The sequence below is a fragment of the Manis javanica genome, chromosome 3 (assembly GCF_040802235.1).
Source record: "Manis javanica isolate MJ-LG chromosome 3, MJ_LKY, whole genome shotgun sequence".
NCBI classification, from domain to species: Eukaryota; Metazoa; Chordata; class Mammalia; order Pholidota; family Manidae; genus Manis; species Manis javanica.
The window spans coordinates 25,827,615-25,849,381 of record NC_133158.1 but is presented as its reverse complement, the minus strand read 5'-3'; the positions used below and the strand labels follow the sequence as shown (position 1 = coordinate 25,849,381).

The 21,767-nt window shown below is 43.4% G+C and overlaps 1 protein-coding gene across 1 annotated transcript in view; it reads right to left on the bottom strand.

Moving 5' to 3' along the window:
- ITPR1 (inositol 1,4,5-trisphosphate receptor type 1) overlaps window positions 1–21,767 on the bottom strand; it is a 296,128-nt gene that overhangs the window by 95,735 nt on the left and 178,626 nt on the right. The window contains exons 40-44 of the mRNA XM_073230964.1: window positions 18,639–18,671; window positions 11,296–11,331; window positions 10,070–10,120; window positions 4,845–4,977; window positions 2,650–2,840 (exon numbers count right to left, since the gene is read on the bottom strand). Of these exons, the coding sequence (XP_073087065.1) occupies window positions 2,650–2,840; window positions 4,845–4,977; window positions 10,070–10,120; window positions 11,296–11,331; window positions 18,639–18,671 (444 nt within the window). The remainder of the gene's footprint in view (window positions 1–2,649; window positions 2,841–4,844; window positions 4,978–10,069; window positions 10,121–11,295; window positions 11,332–18,638; window positions 18,672–21,767) is intronic.

Below are 21,767 nucleotides of genomic sequence, written 5' to 3'. Positions count from 1 at the left end.
CTCTGTGTAAGGCCTCAGGACCCAACTGGGACCTGTGACCTTCTCATCGCCCACATCCGATCAGGTGCCATTTCAGCCAACATTATTCACTGTCAATGCATCCACCAGCTGCAAGCAGGGTGTGTCAGAGTCTCCATGCACACTGTCCTGCCCTGACCCCTGACCCTACTAGGTTCAGTGTCTCTTTTTCTCCCCATTGCTTTTTTTTTTCTATTGAGGTGTAACTTGTGTACAGTGAAGCACACCAATTTTAACTGTACAGACTGAGTCCAAAACAGGTACATACCCAGGTAGCGGCCGCCTAGGCCAAAATGTTAAATATCATCAGCCCTACGCAAGGCCGCCCCCATCCCCGGCGCCCGCCTAGGCAACACCCTCTCCCATGTTATGACCAGTTTGATCATGGATTTGGTTTCAGGTTAGGCTCTCATTAGCTCTCCCCTAAATTACTAATCAACTTTTTAATTACTGGACTGCCTTCTTCTGGACTCTGCTTTCCTCAATCTCTCTGCCCTACCCTGCCAGATTTGTAGTCCCAAATACCAGCCCCAAGGCCCCTCAGAGGGCCACCCTGCACCTGCGTGCAAACCCCACACCCATCTGCAGGCCCCTCCCCACCCCATCCACCAGCCCTGCTGAGTCTGAAGGACCCGGACCCGGGCCCTGCTTTGCCAGCACACCCACTGCTCTTGCCCTTCCAGGCCTGCCCTCCCATGGCTCTGGCTCCACCTTTCAGACCCACAGCTGTCCCTCGGAGCCCATCTCACCAGAACCCCTTCCACCAACTCCTCACACAATGCTGCTTCTTCCTCGGAGGGTGCACGGTGTCACTCCTGCCCTGTGGAGGGCACCACACATTATTCTCAAGACTTAGTTCCTATAGGCATGTATGTGCACCCATGTATCCTTGCTAGATTTTTAACTTCCCAGAGGCTGAACTTCTAGGATTTTGGGGTTTCTCTGAAAAAATTTTTTTAAAAATTGGGGAGGAAAGGGAATAACCTAGGGCTTCCAACTTCTTATGTAGCCAATAGAGGGGAAAAAAAACCCAGCACTGTCATCCACTATCAACACCATTTCATTAAACAAAAGACAACAGAGCTAAGAAAAAAAAAACAAAACAGTTGATGAGGATATAATCTCAGAATAAAATGATCAGATGGTCCTTCAAATTGAATACGTTTGGTTTATTAAAAACTCACCACATTGCCCTTGTTTTTCACACTTGGCTATGCCTGGGGAAAATTCTCATAGGTGAATTGTCTTTAGTACCCAGTGACCCACGCCCTGTAGCACCTAGTGGAGCACCGTATACACAGAAAATGCTCAATAATGTTCAGTTTAACCGATCTAGTCACCGGAAATCAAAGGCAAGGAGGGTTTCAGCTTCCATTCCAGCACACGCATCCGGACACCAAATGTGGCTGTGGGTGGACAGCATGCCAGCGATGCGCAGGACCATGCTTGCAGTCAGACTCCCACATGACAGAATCAACCAACAATCCCAACACACCATGACTCAGGTGCCCACGTGCTGACTCAGGCAAGCAGTGGACTCCGCCATGGCCACAAATCTCACCTTGGTGCCGTGCATAATGCTGAACCTCAAAGGCGTGTGCTGGGGCAAGCAGGGATTGGAGGGCGAGAAGGCAGCACCAACCTCAGCTGCCTATGCACATTGTACAAGGCACAGGGCACCTGGCTGGAAGACTGAGCAGGGGCTGCAAGCTGGCCTGTGCGCCACTTGGCAAGCCAGGTGTCCTGGCCCAGGGCATACCTACCCACGGCGAGAAACGCTTTTCCTAATTTGCACAATGAACCAAGTTTTCATTAATCCAAACTCTGAATTTAAATTCAAGACCATGAATATAATCTCAAGTCAAATACATGCACACACACAACGCACACAGCTAAGTAAACCCTTACTCAGCAAGCCAATGGAGAAGCAAAAGTGTAGAAAAAGGGAGTATTAAAAACATGTACAGGATCCATTTTAGCTGAGGTTTCTGCATGCAAATTACATGTATACATTACAATTACTTCCTTAAGAATTTCTACCAAGAAGTCTAGTTTTTATTTTTTTTAATATATACCATACCCAGCTAACAAAAAGTCATCTACCCATCTTTGACTGAACTAGCTTATCTTTTCCCCATTAGTTCAAACTGGTTTGGTTTTATGGAATTTTCCAATTGAAAGGCACAGAAATTTACCATCAGCAATAGCTGGAATGTCTACAGGTGGAAAAATTAATCTAAATAATATACATAGACCCAGCTCCTTTCTGGTCATCTTGTAAAGAAATGCTCTGCAATCTTGGCAAAACCTCTAAGTGTCTTTCAGTCAGTCATTCAGTGAACAAACGTTTATGGTATACTTACTGGGCCCCAGATCCTGAGCCAATTTCCTTTGCACATTCTGAGCATTTCATCTATTTTCAGATGTAACTCATGTTTTGAAACCAAATCTGAATTATGACCACAGCAAGATAATGACAGAATCCCTTTTTCACAACAAAGGAATGTTGAGCTCTAAGAACTAGCGGCCCTCGTGCATGAGTCTCAGCAACATCTGGGCATCTGGCTGCCGGGGCAGGTCCTCCTCTGGCTCTGCAGGGAAGCCACCTGAGCAGCCAAGCTGTCTTCTTACCTGAATGGTGGTGTTGCCTCCTTCCAGAAGGGCGATAGCCAGGAGAATGCTTTCGTGGAACACTCGGTCACTGGATGCATTCATTATGAGGTCGATGACCAGGTTGGAGGCGCCCTCCTTGTCGAGGTGGCACTGAACCTCAGCCAGGCTCATCTCGCCCCTGCTCATGGAGCTGGACCCAGAACCTCCCCCTAGGAGGGTGGAACATCGTTCTTATTAACCAGAATCAGAGTAGCTAACATTTACTGCACAGTTACTATGTACCAACACAATGCAATAAACACTTTAACAGTATTCTTTTAACCTTCTTAACACCCCTACAGAAAAGGCACTGAATATTAGCACAGAGATCAAGTCACTTTTCCCAGGACACCCAGCTTATAAGGAGCAGAGATGGTATTTGAAATCAGGCAGGAATGATGGAAAAAAACGTAACATTTGCAATGAGAGACATAGAGCAATCCAGCTAAGATGCTCCCTTATATTAATGAATAATCACTTGGGGCAGAATTATTAAGAATTGGTTTGTGTTCAAGAGACCAATCAAACTTACTTTTTATCATACCCCTAAGCAAGCAAAATCCTACAACCACGTTAGCCATCTTCATAACAAATCCACTCTAGCCCCAACTCACCGTTTCCCATAACTTCATTCATTCATTCAGCAAACATTTACTCAGTGCTTGGCATGGAGCCCAGAGTTGGGGACCAGGGAATGAACAAAATGAAGTTCCTGCCCTCACTGAGCTTCAGATGAGAAAATACACTGAAGGAGAGAGGGCCTATACCATTTAACAGACCGGATTCCGGCTGTGTTTACAAAATGTCTATTTAAGACCTTGCCTGGCATAATTATTGGCAATAACTGAATGTACATGAAAAATTGGGCTGATCAATTTCAGAAAGAGGAGAATTATCTACCAGTCCTTCCCTGCAGAGCTCAACTCAAATGCCACCTCCTTCTGCTGCTTGTCATGGCTGTCTAGATCCATTATATCCAGTATAAGGTAGAAAGCGGGTGGCATATTGTCTTTCCTACGGCTTCTTAAAGCAGAATCTGTCTCTGACACAGTTCCGAGCCCCCGCCCCCACCAGGGATGTTTCCCCAGGGCCTCACATAGCTGTGGAATGACCCCACTACAGAAAGTAAAGGGACATAGTTTTCTGATGTTGTGTGAAGAGCTTCTACTCAAGAATGCCTGGGAACTTCTGGATGGAAAGCTAAGGTCCTGTTTCTGAGACAGCCTGAGAACTCCATCTTCATCGAGCTTATACAGCTCCACGAACTGGGACTTCAAGGTTTCATCTGGTGACAAATCCAAGATCCCTTCTCATAGGTGAACTGGCTCCAGTGTCTGGAAACCATTGCAAGGGTAAGTTTACTAAGTACTGAGTATTTTGTGCTATCTACAGACCACTCCCACCCCACCAAGGCTTGAAAGTGCCCAGGGGTCACCATCACAGAGGGGGAATTGAGCAACACACATTCACATGCTGAGCTTCTGGACCCCTTAAAACCCAAACCGACACTCACAGTTGAGTTCACTTTTACCTGTAATTGTGCTTGCAACATTTGAGGATACCTTTAAGGATTTATTTTTAAGCAGTTCTAGAGGGGGATTGTTTTTTTAAAAATTCCCATAGAGTTTGGGAGGCCACACAGCACGGGCACTAGAATTAGATATACTGAGGTTCAAAGTATAGACTAGTCATTAACAGCTTCCATTTCCTCTCTTAAACCTAGGTTACAACAGAACCGACTGTACAAAACAGGTAACCAAGAGAAGCAAATGAGATAAAGAACACAAAATGCCCGGGAGCGCCCTTGGCCCTTGGAAGGCGTAGAGTAAATAGTAGCTTTCCCCATCCTCACTGCCAACGTCATTACTATAGGGGAAGACATCAATCCTAACAACTGCAAGAAAATGCGCAATAGAATCGAGTTCGCTGAGTCATTCAAATATCACCGTGAGGGTTGATGCATGTGCAAGAGGGGCAATAGGCTTAGCCAGCATCTAATCACAGGGAAATGACCTCACACGTCACTTTGACGGTAGACCAAAGACAAAACAAGTTGCTCAAAAATACACCTGCGACCCAAATTCACGTGTTAAGAGTTTCAAACTGTGAAGCAGGAACATGCAGGTCTCAGGAACACGCAGCGCACACGTGCAGCTGAGCCGCACACGGCCTACCTCCTCCCCCAGGCTTGCTGGGTCCTCCAGGTGACAGGGGTCCATTGCCGAAGCTGGTAAGGCTCTCCCTTCTTCCTGAAGGTCGGACATTTCCATAGTAGCGGTTGACCAAAATTTGCCTGAGGGCCTCACCCTTAATTCAAACAGGACAATGAAATCAGGTTCTCGATTTAATGAATAACAACCAAATGACTAATATTTTTAAAAAAACAAAGGGGTACTCAGCTGTAACTGTCTCAGTTTCACTCAGTAAAATAATAAATTATTAATAAACAAACGTATTTTGAAACTCAAGTGGATTTCTTCAATACTTTCTCAGGAAACCAGATTTAAAAAAAAAACAATCTAGAATAATTTTATCTGATGTAATCTCTTACACAGTGATGAAGACAGAACTTCAATTTTGAAGGATGAGTAACAATAACAAAAACAAACAAAAAAGTCCCTTAGGGGTAAGCCAATAAAATTCAGACAAATTGATAATTTCACAGGTCACCTTCCACACAGCAACATAAAAATGTTAACTCCACACACAGGGTTAATTCCCAAGATCCGAAGAAAATATTGAGGTGTCTGAGTAATATATTGTGTAATGATATTAGAAGCTGAAAAGAAGCCCTTCTTACAGAAAGTCAACGGGCCAAATGGTAAAGAAAAAAATGATGTTATAGAAAATAAATTAGTGGCAGATATCACGTATTTCAATAAAAAATTAAGCATTATGGGTGAAATGACATTTGGAATTTGTTTTGAAATAATATGGGAGGTGGGGAAGAGGTAGGGATATAAGTGATAGTTGTCAAAGCTGAGCTATGAAGAGGGGTTCTCAGAACTCTCCTGACTCCTTTCGTATATATTTGAACATTTCCCCCATAAAAAGATACAGCTATCAATGCAATACTGGACAGGGGATAAAACTCTTCCCCTCAACTCCATACAAAAATAATGATTTTGTTCTCTAGTATTGGAAAGTATTGACAAAGCAGCGTGAAAAGCAGGATTTATTCTCAGCTCTAGTCCACTTTCAGATATGCTAAGGGACTCCCAGACCACCTCCAAGTCTGGAAGTTTCTAAAAGTCAAAGGCTATATGGATTTCCCCCAGCCTCTTTCCCCAGGACTAAGTAGTCAGGCATGGAGTTCCTCCAGTACATTATCCAGGGAGGCAAGTGAGAAGTCTAGCAGACAGAAGAGGTGTTGAGATATAGCAGGTCTCTAAAATAGAGACTCAAGACTTCTTTTGAAGAGAACTGCGACTGTAATGTGAGTCAGTAGGATTTAAAATGATTTGTTAATAAGCTTTGAGAAATAGGTCTGGAGGCTTCTAGTGGGTGCTTGCAAAACAAGATGGGAAGGAGCAGACAGGAGGGTGAGGGGCACCCTGAGATGGGTAGCGAGGCCAGGGAAGAAAGGAAAAGGGCAGGAAATGTTAGGTCAATGTCAAAATCAGGTAAGGTCCGAAGGCTACATTGCCAGGCTTTTCTTCGTTAATTCATGCTGCTGGCCAAAGGCTCCAGGGACAGACTGGGATGGGATAAATAAGGGGGGTGGGGGTGTGGTACTGATTTTTAAGTTAAAGCTCAAACAATGAAGTCTCCATTTTCCTCTCTGTTCCACCCACAAATATCTCTCACTGTAGTTGAGTAAAGGAGGATGCTTCTAGTAGCCAATGGAACTCATTTCCTACCTGGACCAACTGCAAATTCAAAATTCTGAGAGTGCTTCCCAGGAGGAAACTTTTTGTGATATTTACAAGTACTTTTTAAATAAACTGCTTTCAGTACCATATTCTTCAGTGGCTCAGAAGATCACATTTTGGTATAAAGGTATAGCTTTGCTGGTCTTCAAGTCTCCAGCAAACACATCAACACTTTCAAAGCACTCACTGAGAGCACAGTGACTTCATACGAGAAACACTAGTTTCAAAGGAACATTCAAGAAAGCCTACTCAGAAAGAAAGAGGGAAAGAAAAAGGTTACCTCCATGTTGAATATAATAGGGAGATTAAATGTGATTTTCCTCTTCAAAATCAAGATGCACCTGTTTGATTTTTTCTTTCAGTAAGATAGAATTTGAGTCCCCACAACAGGGATGGTTGGCAGGAAACCATCCTAATTCTCTAACCAGATCTCCTTTGGTACCACAAGACCATTGTCTGAGAGGTAGACAAACAGCTGGGTTGAGACCTATAAGCTTTGTTACAGAAGACAGCTAATGTAGCCACCATGTAAGAATCGGGAAGATCACAGAGCTGAATGGTCACGTCGACATCAGGGTGACTGTGACCAGCCAAAAAGGAAGTAAGTCTCCTTAAGGAAGTCTCAATGAGAGCCTTCACACTACAATTCCACTTGGGACCAGAGCAACTGGTTAGATTTTCCACTCCTTGTGAATTTGATGGTGATTAGCAAGATCCTGGTCAGTTTACAGTCAAGCAAGCGGGACGTAAAGAAAGGGAGACAAGGCATCTGGGAACATGTGGACTCCAGGAACAGGGACGTCACATTTATGCAGCCTGGATACCAAACCAAAGTTACAAAGGGATCTCACATTACCACTTGTCTATTCTTCCACAGAAAAACCCTAGCAGTTACTATAGCAACTGATGCATCAAATGCTACATTTTCCCCCACAAGAGAATATCATGAAACGTGCTAATTATGGAAAAACACGCACACACGCATTCCACCCTACAAACTTTTATTTTTTTCCCTCTTAATTATAAGGTTTTGGGCACACACTCCCCTCACCTTCTCTCCACACACACACAAAAAGGTTAAACTGCAAGGAAAAAAATCCCCACAGAGCCTGAGGGATTTTATTTTTTTTAACAAGATGAGAGTCATTCCTTTTCTGAAAGAAAAAAATGGACAATTTTAGGTAAAAGGAGAAAGACAAATGGATAAGCATTATTAAAAGTTATGCAAATCCCTGGTGTGAAAACTCAGATTTGAGGAAAATTCTGGTTTTCTGAGCCAGTGGTTTAATATAGGAAAAATTAAAATCTGCAGAGAAAAGCTTTCCCGATCATCTTTATATAAATTACTCAACAGCACTAAGCTCTTCATAGTGCACCAGGCTGACAAAACTGACTGCAGAGAGGAAAATAAAAGAATGACTTCACAAGTAATGTTACTTCTTCAGCTTTAACATTTGGCCATACAACCCCCTTTTAAAAAACAATGCTGCTTTTCTTACCCAGTAGTTTATATACCTACAGTATGCAAAGAATTATCAGATGTTTGTCTCCAGTTAAGAAATTCCACACACACATTATTACCTAAGACTGGGAAGGTATTTCCATTTGCATGAGGTGTCATGGGAAAATGGCAGATCAGTGATGCCCAGTAATAAAAACAAAGCCCCTACATTGCAACTGGGCACAAATGAATTTCATTCCTATCAGTTAAACCAATGGCTAGGAATATAGCTAAGTATTGAGCAAGGCACGAAGGAGTTACTATTGCTACACACATGGGACACAAAAAATGACCTTTTGGCTTCCCAGGTTCCAGCCAGTTAAAAAATCATGTGCTTCAGAAGAGATCATTGTCTCACATGAGCAGTGAGCCTTTCACACCTGAGTCAGCACTACGGTAGCGCCTCGATTTAAAAATACCTTCCTTGTCCCACTCCTGTTGTCTACCAGCTCAGTGAAGTGTCTCAGTTGGCAAGACAACTACCATACACTAGCTAACATCCTGGGCCCATCTCTAGCCACTGTCCTACGTGCTGGCTGCGCACAGCTCAGCCAGTCCTAAGGGATGGAAATGATTATCATTTCCATTTTACAGCAGAAGAAAGTCCTAAGAGATGGAAATGATTATCATTCCCATTTTACAGGCACAGGGGGCTTAACTAACTTGCCCCAAATCACACAGCTAGGGCTCGGCAAAGGGAAACTGACCCTTTTTCTAATGCCAAAGCTCATGTGCTTAGACAACATTCACTATCATGTTGCTTGAGAGCCTGGGACATGAGGGATGGCTCTGAGCTGTTACCAGCTACTTCTAAGACCCAGGACGATTCAAGAACAGGCAAGGATGGAAAATACAGGCATGCAAGGTGGCCTTGGTCCATGAACTACAGGAGATCCAAGGTGCTGGAAGGGAAGGCTGAATGCTCACTTCTCGAGAGCCGTCCTGGTCACAGCCTGAGAATTCATGTGTCAAGACAATGTGAGCAGAACACAGGTGCACCAGGACACCATTTATCTCGGGGACAAATTCTCCAGGACACTGATGACCACAATTCCAAGGCAGTTTTTGCAATGGCAGCTCATTTTCTAACCCTATGACCTTGGGTAAGGTACCTCGTGTCTCTGAGTCTTGGTTTCCTAGTCTGTGACATGGGGAGGAAGGCTGTGCCACTGGATCAAGGCAGCATTAATGCAAATTGAGGAGTTAGGGTATACCAAAGTCTTAGCACAGCAATTGGCTTATGATAAGTGATAGGAAATCCAGGCTATCTGGTCATCTTCACAAAGTGGTAACTTGAACTCAGTGCTGGTCAGCATGCTAATGACTTCTACTGACTCCTAGAAAATGGTTTAGCAACGTATCTACCACTATGTTATTACAGTATCTACCCTTTGGCCTAGGAATTCCCCAACTAGAAATCTACCCAAAGACATACATGTTGGTTCATTTCTTAAAAGAAAAAAATTACAAACCATTTGCTAATTTGTGGAGCTCTAGGCAGCTGTTAGCTTTCAAACATTTTCACAGAAAATGCTCAGGCATAGCATTAAATGACAAATGCAGGGTGCAAAAAGTTGTACACTTAGAAAAATCCCCATGACAATGGATGTGTATGTGTGTTCACGGGCACATATTCTCATCTGAGTAAAAAAGTGGACAGAAGGCGCTATTAAATCGTTAGCTTTTATACAAAACATTTATTATATATGATCCATAATGATCATCTGTTGCTTACAGGAAAAAAAAATTTTTTTTAAGACGTCACCTAAGTAGAAAGCTACCACTCAAAAAAAGCTGAGGGTATGAAAAGCTTACTGGTCATTCTTTGGAGACTGGCTGGCATAGTGCTCTGAGCAGGGACATAATAGATGGGTATCACCAGGCATTGAGATAAATGGCTATCACTGGTCCTGAGCCAATTAATGCTTAAACAGTATCAAGACCAAAAGAAGCTATGTAAGTCACAGTGGATGGCTGAGGGAGGGGTTATGGTCCTTAGCTCCTCCCAACACCCAAGACTACGTACCCTTTTATGGTCTTCCAGTTGCCTCAGGGGTGGACTCGGTTCAAGCTCCTGCTAAGCGTGTAGAAATTCCATTTTAAGCACAACACTAGGGCAATACTACCGTCTTCAGCATCATTCACAGATTAAACACACCAAGAGCTCACATGTACTAAGGAGCCACACAAAAGGCATACAGGCCTGTTTCTGTCTTTCTCCAGACAGACACTAAATGCTCAGCTACTCTGAATAATGTTTAATAATTGTCTTGTACCCCAACCTGAGGGCACCATTTAAAACGAGTAGGTATGACTTTTGGGGGCAACGTTTTTCTTTTTTTTGCAAAGATTATTAAAAGTGATTTCTCTGTGATTTACTCAAAGGGGTTTAAAATGCAAGACTCAGCTGGGCAGGTCTTTACGATTCATACATGCATTACTGACAGCACATGCGCAGGAACATGAACGCATACACCTCTGAGCAGGTACACACATGGGGCCTCAGCATTCCCAGATCTGCCAGTACACAGCATTCTAATCAAAGCTGTTAGTTACAAAGAGCTCTGATTAGAATATTAAGAGACTGATCATTATGAAGCATCCACACCACAATTCTGCTATTTGATAATTTGTTTCCTTTTCAAGATCTTCACTACTTTCAAAGAAAGGACAATTCATTCCAGCTTTAAGTACTGTGATTTTTAGAACCCTTTCTGAAAGTGAATTTGATCTTTCAAAATATGTCTTCCCCAAAAGGTTCTTTATGACTTTAGTTAGATGTCTTGATTATTTTAAGTCTAGTCCCTCGTTTAGCGAGTTTAGCTAGCAGAAGAACAGAAAGTGTGTATGAAACCATAAGTTTATTAGCAGCTTTCACCAAAACTAATAATATCCAGACCTTTAAGTTTGTATTATCCCTACATAGGACCCCAAGTCTCTTCTGGAAAATAACAGAAAGGTCTTGACATTCCAGAACTTCTCAACTGAACAATTCAAGAGTCAGATGGACAGTTTTGTGTGAAAGCCTTCAGAGAGCCCCCTCCCTCACCTGGAGGAACACTCTGGTTTAGCCCCAGGTCCTCAGAACTTTGTATGCTTCTCCAAGAGCCCCTCAATCACAGCAATGATCAGTTCCCTCCAGCACCTTTCACCAAGACAGACACTTCACCACAACAGTTCAGACACTCAACCAGGACAATTGGGAAGCACCCAGATTTGCTGGCACCACAAATGTAGGCGAGCAACACACACCTCTGTGGAGTTCTCAGCATCCGGAGCTTGCGGCAGCTAGTTGGGAGTAAAACGAAGCATGTTAGTTACAGCACTTGAATCTCATGGGCCACAAAGAACTGCAGAGACCAACACTCAAGAACAAAACACAGAAGGGCAAGATGAAAGCCGAGGGGACCTGGCTGTACTGCCCGCTGAAGGGGACTTCGGCCATCAGTCCCAGGAACTGCTTTGTGTTTTAAATTGAACTGAATGAGGTTGTGCTGGAAGAAACAATTGGCCTGAGATAGGGAAACATAGTTAAAGAAAGGAAAGAAAACCAAAGTCTAGCCCTAAGCAAGAAGGAAATAAATCTTAAAAAAAAAAAAAGTAAAAGATGCCAAAAGAACCACCCCACATCTGTGTTTTGCCATCCACAGAGGAGCAATTACAGTGCAGACCCAGGGAGGCTCAGGGAGGGAGAAGAGGCAGGTGACAGCAAGAGGACTCGGGTGCGGTTCCCTCCCCCAGGGGACTTGGAAAAGACAATGCCATGAATCTGTCCTCCAAAGGGCACGTGACTGGAGCTGAAAACTGACATCAGGTGCAAGCGCCAGACCCCACCCGGGCTGCCGTGGACCAAAGTCACGCAGCAGGCATGGCTGGTTCAGGGTGCAATCTGGGCCCACAGAATGAGGCCGAGGCTCGCTGCCACCGAGTGACCTTGGCCTCCTTTGGCAGCATTCTGGAGACACAGACACCCATCCTGATTCCAGAGTGTGGCTGTGGGGTGGTGAGCCACAGTAGGTGTTGAAAGCATGGGAGGCCTGAAGCTGTGAAATCTGATGGTGTCTCAATCCAGCTCAATGCCACCCCTATAGTAGCAGCTTATCTCCCAGATGGAAAAAAATGCTCTCAATATGAGACTGTTATTATGTGCCTTACTGATTTCTTTTTTTCCATTTCTCAACAGGTAAAATAAAGTCCAGTTACAGGGGATCTCCTTAAGCACCAAGATGAAACCAATTCACCCAGGACGAGGCCCAAATGTGGGGCTGCTCACTCAATCCCAGGCAGAAGAGCTTCTAGACAGGGGCCGACTGCACTACCTCAGGGTGAAAATCTCCCTCTCGAGTATTTAGCTTCCTGTTAGAGGTGGGGAGGCACACTGTGGGACAAAGCACTTAGGAATGGCAAGGGAAAGTAAGAACAGAGCTCGTTCATAGGTCTTCTCAAGATAATATAAATAACATTGTGATCCAAGACTCTACCCTTACATCCTGTTGGCTTTAGTCTTAAGAACTGAAATTATGGATTTTTGCTATCTGCCCTTAGTGCAAAAAGGGCACTGAAAAGAGAAACGAAGTGACTGCCCACGTATACCTTAGAGCAGTCAAGAGGTATCAGTGGGGGAAGTATCATCTTCTACTATTTGAATTTGCCACATTCCCACTAACATACCCTTTATTCTGATCCTACATGATTATAACAAAAGAATCATAGGCATGTATTTACTCTACGAACCCATGGAGCTACCCTCCTACACCCTTGCTGATCAAAACCAAAGTTAGGAAATGATGAAAATGGAAATGGACATGGTGTGTCTTTTTTTAAAAAATATTCTCTTGTCTGGAGCTCTTCGTCCAAAGGAGGATCTTGAATTCTTTTAGAATGGTTCACAGGTAGTACATGGCTGTTTCTTAGTCGCTCAGTGATTAGTGGCTTCTGCTGTGTTTTATGATTGCATTGGCACTCTCCTGCCTCAAAGCTGTCACTCTATTTTCAAGTTAGATTTTTTAAAACAAAAATCAAATTTGAATTATCTTTTTTTCTTTGAACATTTCATGAAGCCTTTGAGACAACAGAGGGTGCTCTACAGCTTTAGGAATCACTATCTAAACAGAAGAACAATTTTTGAATGCTATCCGTTCACAAAATAGCATGGAAAAAGCAGGAACACCGGACAGGGGTCACGTGACCTAAGATCATCCACACACTGGCTCTGTGTGATCCTCTGGGATCCACTGAACCTCTCTGGGCTTTTACCTCCTGACCTGCAGTTTAAGGAGACTGGCACAGATATTCTTTAGGATTAAGTAATGTTGGTATATTTTCTGTAAACTTCCTTTCCTAATATCTAACCGACAAGTTCCCTAAATAATACAACCTGCTAGGACAGCCTTTACTAGCACTTCCTCCTATGAGGATTTCAGCTCTATTTCCTTGAGGATAAGGTTATTTTAAGGCAGTAAGTTGCAATTTTGAAAAATAGAAACATATTAATAAGCTACAGATGTTCGAATAATAGCTACATAATACAGTATAAAACACCCAAAGCAAAAGACAGTGTTCCGTGAATGAATTTTTCTGAGCACATTTTCATTATCCATTTTTTTTTTTTTTACATGAAAAGTAATCCTCAATGACTACATCAAGGGAGAATATCTTAAGAAAATGGGAATGTCTGCATCGTCCAAATCTTGTCTTCTCTCACCTCAGTTTCAGGATTAGATACTATATTCAGGTGCTGACCCCGCCAATCAAGGCAAAGCTACCAGAACCAACAGGTGATTGACAGTGATTTGAACCACCTGGTTTTGAACTTGGAAACTATTACCCTATCACTGCTTCATATTTCCTCTTTGATAGTTAAGTCTTCCTAGTGCTTTTAGACAGAGTCAGCAAAATCAAACTCAACAGAAAAAATTCCAATGACTGACTTTGAAATAGAAATTCACTTGAATCTTAGGACACTGAATCCCAGTGTCCTTCCTAAAATGAGGCCAAGAATCAGGTCGTCATATCTATGGTCCCTGAGTGGTGAAGGAAGTGCACATGTCAGACAATGCTATGCTCACTTAATGCATAATGTACCTAACATTTTATCAAGGGATAGAATTCAACTATAAATGAAAGAGATTTATACTTTGTCACCTGAAATAAAAAGAAGCCCACAGAGTTTCTAGGTGTTTGCACCACGGCATCGCTCACCTACATCCATTTCATGCGTGCCCATTACAGGCTAGCATGGAGCATAGCCAGGGAACAACCCCTTGTTTTCTGCTGCCCCCAACATGAATCCCCCTACTACGCCTGGGCTTCTAGAATTTCCCTTTGAAATAAGATCTTTCCTTCCACGGAGTATCCCCGACAGAAGCAGAATGCAGTCGAGAGCTGTGAGTCAGAGGGCACCGATCACCTCCAGTCCCTCAGTTCGGTCTTCAGTTCCCTTTCTCCCACTCCCAGCCTCAGAGGAGGGAAACAAACGAGCCAACAGAGACTGGGTTTGCAAACGTGTATGCAGGGTCCCGGCCTCCATGAGCTTTTGCAAACCCGCCTGAAGAGAACAGGAAGCTTTACAGAAAATTGAGTTGAAATAGAAGTTATCTAGCATTTTAGCCACACAGTTGTGCATCTTCACATCTGCCAACACAGTGTGCCCTTTACTAACAGCACTGGTTTTTAGAAGCAAAATAGGAAAACTTATTTAGTCCCAACGATGCTGTTTCACTATATTTTACAGAACACACTAATCAGAGATCAAAAGTAAAATTCATTTTTTAAAAAGGTATTCGGACTTGAGTCAAGTATACAACTTCAGTCATTGTAGAATCGTGTCAGTATTTAAAAAAAAAACCCTCTACAGATTCTGCAGCAGCTTCTGTGCACTCTGAGTAGAGCGCCAGTGTCTAACAGTAAACAGCCCCACTGCATTTATTGGTAATTACTGCTGAAGGTCACACATCAGCAGTGAGCCTAAATTCCAGGAAAAAAGCAGCTCTTATGTAATGGCCGCCTGAATGTTGGCAGATGCCCAACCCAGCAGTTCACAGCAATGTAAAAAAGTAGGACACCTCCACTCGGGGTTGGACGTCATGAGAACGCCCCCTGAAGGTGAAATGTAAGAATTCCTGTGTTTTTCTCCCCCGCGACCACGCCCCACCCCCGATGTTTACAAAGTTCCATGTTGGGGGCATCCTTTGCTTGCAGAAACAGCTCCAGGGAAGAGTGGAAGGCTGGGACTAAGCAGGCTGCGGCCACCCTGAACAAGAGGGAATGTCAACCTCGCTTTTGCATTGCAGCGCAGGAGGGCCAAAGTGCTGATTGACACAAGTGGCTCTGGAGATTTAATGGCTCCAAGCGACTGTGATTGAATGGGGATCATGTTGCAAACAAGCAGAAATGTGGCGCGGCCACAGAGCTACAGCACACACTTTCTAAACCCACCACTCCTCACCAAAGACACACACACGAAAGCGAGGTGGGTTGCTGTTCTGCCCACCGCCTGAGCCTGAAGTCCTGAGCACTTCATCGAGATCATCTCCTTGGTTAGCAGCACAGCGCTTCACAGTTTAGAAAGGTGATTCACACGATCACCTGCTAGAGCTACTCGCCAGTTGTTACCTGACCTCCTGAAGTCTTCCCTGATTTCCCTGCTCAGACAGAAGTTCCCAAATAACACATTCTTATGACCCTGTGTACTTCACTCTACCCTTCTCACGTTGACTGGTGTCACAAAAGATAAATTTGTACGATTGTCTGTCTCTCCTACCAAACCCCAGCTCCAGAAGGGCAGACACTGTGCCTGATCGGGACCACTCTATTCAAATACCTACCACCGTGCCTGGAATGTACCAGGTACTCACTACCAGGCACCTAAGTAAATGTCTGTCTCACCAATTTGTGTCTGTCAAAGCCAAGGGTGGGAAGATGAAGGAACAGAGATGAGTAGGTGATGGAAACATTGCTCATCTTGATTTGTACATATACATATGTAACAGCTCATCCAGCTCTAGACTTCAGAATGAGCTGAAGGGACAGCAATCCAAGTGGTTTCCTTTCTTCCTCTATCCCATGTGCACCCCCCACCTCCCCAACTGGCTCCCTAAGGAAAAAGTAAAATCAGGGTGAGGATGGAGACTCTTCTTCTTCATTTGCCAAAAAGAAAAGAAAGCCTCGTCTTCCTGGTTTCAAATGAAACTGTTCTAGAAGACAGCTGGGAAGACCCCACACCATGCACTTTTCCTGCAACAACTACGAGACTCTGTCCTCATTTCTCCCTGCTCTCTCAGAGTGCTGACAGAGACTCGGAGGTGCTGGGCTTTTCCATAAGTCATTCACTGCACAGCCCCTCTTGAGATGCCTGGCTGGCTGGCCTTTACCATCAAAGGGCAGTGGCCTCTCCCCTCGCAGGGGTCAGAGGCTGCTGGATGAGCCCCTGTCTCAGGGGCTATTCCCCCCCATGTTTAGGATCTGGAATAGTGGTGTGCAAGTTGGGTGGGAGGCCTTGGCCATGCCCAGGCCCCGCGTGAACTCTCGTTAAGCTTCTGCAGAACTCCAGCTGTGGGCTGTCGGCTTCCACCAGAACACGCTGACAAAAGGCTTGGTGCAGTGACATTCACAGGAGCAGTGGCAGTTTTCCAGAACAGGCATCGATGATAAAGGTCAACTGGGCATCTCTGCCTGGAGGACCAGATCCAAGAGCCCGAGGGACTGGGGACACAGGGTTGGTGTCCAGGGCTCTGATGGTTGCCAGGGGTAACAACGAAGAAGGGAGCCACAGTTGCTTCCTCAGGGAATTTTCAAAGAATTCAAAGTGGCTGCCAGAACATTCTTCTTTTATAAACAGACAGTATTCTATTTCCTAGAGTATAATTATAAACACACCTGCTCCAACTGTGGAATCTTTCCATAAGCGAGCAGTGAGCTCCCAGCCAGGAGACCCAAGTTCTATCTTGAGCAAGCAAACACATCAACTGATTACTATGGTGCAAAACAGTGTATTAATAACACGGCAGACTCCGATGAGGGAAGGTTTTCCTCTCCTGGCTTAATTTGTACTTCAGCAAATAGAAACACCACCTCAATATTTCAGAGGAAAAATTCAAATCAGCGAGGCATTTACAACAGGTAGAAACAGGAGTATCAAAGGATGCCAACATGCAAATTCAGCATGAGCTATTTTTCTGGCAGACAAGTAACCCGGAAGAGAGAAAAATAAACAGGAAACAGAAAAAAAAATCACTGTAGGTGAAGCAAATCATCAAGTGGTCCACGACCTTTTGCTTTTCTCACCTTTTTATCTCAGATGGCCTGGCCTCCTTACCTGCTCGTATCTGATTAATACAAGGAGCTGTTTATGCTTCCAGAATTTGCTGTGCAAGAAGAGTAGGTACACAGGCTAGGACTGGGGGCACACAAACTGTGCTTGTTCTATTTAGCCCCTACCCTAGCTGCATGAGCTACATCCAGTCACTTACCCTGTCTGAGCTTCATTCTTGAGAGAACTGGTCCAGGTTAATAACCACTCCTGTTGCTTTCAGTTTCAGATCTGTGATTCAAACTCTCCTTAGGTATATCTGAACCATCTCTTACTATTTCTCAAATGATAGTGGTAGCCATCTATCTGATGGCTCTATTCTGCCCCCAATAAGGTATTAATTAGTCTACCTTTTGAAGGAATATCATCTAAAGAAGTAGACCAGAAAAGTGATTTTTAAAAACCAAATAGAATTTTTTCCCAGTGTGCCTAATTTGCCAATTAAACTCCCTCATATATGTACATTAATTCCCCCAACCAAATTAATCCTTTCTAGTACGATTTACCAAGCATGTATCACATCATAAAAATAAAGCAAGACATGTTTAAATATATTCCCAAAATATTTACGAGGTCCCCAAACAAAATGACCAATCATTAGACTCCAGGGCAATTCTAGGTAAGTGAAATTAAATTTCATATCTAAGTATAGAAACCATCAGATGACATTTCAATTTCTTGATCTTAAGTAGTTTCCCTAGATAAGAAGCCATGAATATAGTACATTCCTACTCCCACCGCAAGCCTACAGCTGGAAAGCCTCAACGGGCACTTTGGAATTCACGCTGCACCGTGACAGACTATTTTATGACCCTTCACACTCAATGCTTTCCAACATGTGGACCAAAGAAGTAATAGTGTTTCCTTTTGTCTTTTCTCTGTTTACTATTTTCAAATCATACCAACAGTTATTTTTTTTTCCTTTGGTGCTTTACATACAAATAGAAAGCTCTTTATGATCCTATCGACCCCAAGTTTCAGAGACTGGTTAATGGCCAGCATCAACCACAAATTCAGTTGAGATTCTAGACATCGAGTGACAGAAATCTTATCGCAGTTCAGAGAATCTTTATCTAGACTCAGATGGCATCTCCAAGGACAAATGGCAAACAAACTCATGGGAAATGCTAACACAGACACGAAGGACTCGCTCTCTCCCAGGAGGCAGAGCACACACAGTCAGATACTAGACGCGCCCGAGACTAGGGGACAGAGCACAGAGTTCACTGGAAAAGTGTCATGGAAACATCACCATGGGACATTTAAAAGAAAATGAAATTAGGACCTCAGCATTATCCAATTCATCAATGGAAATTAGCTGGAAAAGAAAAAAGGGGGGGAGAAAAAGAAGGACATGTTAGGAAAAGAAATGCAAGCCAAGTTCAGTGTAGACACTTTCAATGCATTCTTACCACGGACTCTTACAGGCTGGAGCACTGAGGACGGTATCTTAAGAGGTGCAGGCAGTGTGGACACTACCACAGCCCATGGTGACATCTGCTCGGGAATGTGCTCTTCAGGGACAAAAGGGACAGCATGTTGGCATGCTTTGTTTACGTGGCACATATCAAACCTCGCAGCTCACTTAACCAAGAGCCCAAAGTGCACCTTTGCATCCTCTTGCAGACATGAGAACATGAGTTGAGCTGTGAGCAAGTGCCAATTCCCCAGTCAAGAACCAGGTTCTTTCCAAGAGGATGGGGAAGAGCAGAGTGTAAGACTCATGACCACCAGGTCAGCTCAGCTTAGGAGCAAATTCTTTCTTTAGACTCATTCTACCATTTAGTGGGGATCCAGGGTCCAAATTACAGTTGGGCAAAATCAGAAATGAGGTTCCATTTCACCAAGTGAGAAGACCAACAGATCCAAAGCCCAGAAGCTCCAAATCCTGGTACTATTAATGAGTAAAAGAAAATGTTTTTCCCCTTGAGATGATTAATGCCAATGCAAGTGATATTAGGAACAAGTAAATGATTCGTTAGCATCAAGTTCAAGAAAAAGAAATGACTGGAGCATTAATTATGGTTATGCTTGCCTAAGGAGAGATGGATGATCCTTAGCAGATCTTTATGATGCTTCTTTAGTATTTGGTGTATTTTGCAAATTTAACTTCCAGTTAGGAACACTAGTGGCTGGAAATGCTAATACTGGTTCAGCTAAAGAAGAGCAGTCTTGGTAACTAACGGGACTGACAATTTATAGGAAACAAAACCCTGACACTGCTTGAGGTCAACAATGCTCTGGTAGTAGAACAGTTACTACGATTCAGAAGAGAAAACAGATTTTAAATAAATGTTGTGATTACCTTTTACATTAATTCTTGACCTCTGGTTTTCTTTCCAAAGCTTCTCTAAAAACTTAAGTCAATAGTGGCTTAATGAAACAACCTACAGTAGACGACAGAGTAGCCAATATATAAAATGACTATGCTTTCTTTTCAAGCAGGGTCTAGGGGCTTTTAGATGTCCTAGGACTTAAAGGGAGATTCAGATTACATTTTAGAGATGTTTGGCTGTGGGAGGTTGTTTTGTTAAAACATGTCCATGGGTTAATCTGTAGATTAAAAGAGTTCCGTAGGCATTGCACACATAGTGTGGTTGTGAAGTTATTATTTTCAAGTTTACTAACTTTGAATGCATGGGATAGAAGACATTATAAGCACCAGGCAAAAATGTATTTCACCATTATTTTGGTGATCATTTTTAGTATTTATTGGTTTTGAATTTACCACTGAGAATATACATTGCTGGTCCCCTCTGCATTTTAGAGACATAATAAAGTTTAAAAAAATAAGTTATTTTTCACTCTTAAACATCATGGTTCCACTTTTGTGGGATCTCTGACCAGCCCCCTACCTTGCCACCATATAGGATAGGTCTTGGACAGGCACGTCTCAGGCAGTTTTACAAGAAAAACAGACTGACCACTGGCTATTTATTGATACACCTACAGAACAGGTTTTGGGTGACCCTGGGACAATTACAATTTGTAAAATCTCTTGGCATTGATTGGAGACTGTTTTTAATTGGGTGAGAAACTGAACTGAGCAGAAGACTAGATATTTAAGTTCTACTACATTCATTGCTCTCAGGGCCACTGTCCCATATCATGCACATAATTATGTAACATAATCAAAACTTAAATGTTTAACTTGGGGGTAGACTTCAAACCATTTAAACAGTGTCTATCTATTCAGTGACAACAGTGAAAAGGAGCTTGGACTGGGGACTCACGGCGTCAGTCAGGGTTTGAATTCTTGGCTCCCTCGTTATTAGCTATGTGGCCCCAGTCTGTGGACCTACCTGAGCCTCTGTTTTCTCCCTCTTGTATACAACAGCCAATAACAATAGTGATATTTATCTCTGAGGTTGATCAGACAGGAGGTAGGAGATGTGCTTACTGTAGTGGCTGGCACATTACAAGAGGTCCATAAATGGTATCGTTGCTATTTAAGATGTACTGTAGAACACTAGTGGGTATACGCGGCATTTTAAAAGTATGAGTCAGTCTTACAGTGATTCTGTCATGTTTTAGTCTATTTGGTAATATGGGTTGTAGTTCTCAGTGGCTTTTTTTTTTTTTTTTTCAGATAAATAGACCCTTACAAACACACCACCATGCCAATGTTTTTTAACAGCATAATAAAGAATGGTATCAGCTTCCTTTTTCATTTGTGACCTTAAGTACATCTGAAATGTTGAATGCAAAGGTAGAGGTGAGTAAAGGCACTGAAGTCTCATCACCTTTAAGGATTATTGCTGAGAATAAAAGACTTGAAAACTTGGCCTACAGACATGGTGGACGCCACCTCGGGGAAGGCAGGAGAGGCCACGGCACTGGGATTCGAGAAGGCTGGGTTCTGCTCCTGATACTGCCCTACTCTTTCCCTGTGCAGCCCCTTCGGCTTTCTGCCAAGGACCCCTCACGGGCAGACGGAACCGGAGGAGGAGATGCCAGCCCAGATCCTATGACCACAAAGAGTCCGGAGAGGGCAGGGAGGCAGACCAGCCCCGGGTATCCCAGGAGGCTGTCAGTTAGGGGCAACGTCCGCTTAGGACACACAGGAAAACTGGGCCGAGAAGACAGAAACAACCTCAACACTGTCCTCATGTCCTGAGCACCCCGTCCAAAGAACACCTCATTGTTTTTATTTATTTGTTTGTTTATTTATTTCCCTCATTGATTTTATTGACTAAAATCAACAAGTTTTCTATGCTGTTATAGTTCTTTGGCTCTGGGTTCCTTATACCCTTGAAAGAGCTGGCCTGCCCCACGTGTCATGTTTCTTTAGACAGCCAGTAAAACATTGAAAACATTTTCAAAAAACCTTAGTGAAACAGGACAGAGTTCATAGCCACTACCAGATCAGAAGAAACAGAAATAGTTTAGTGCCCCACCCCAACCCACTCTTTTC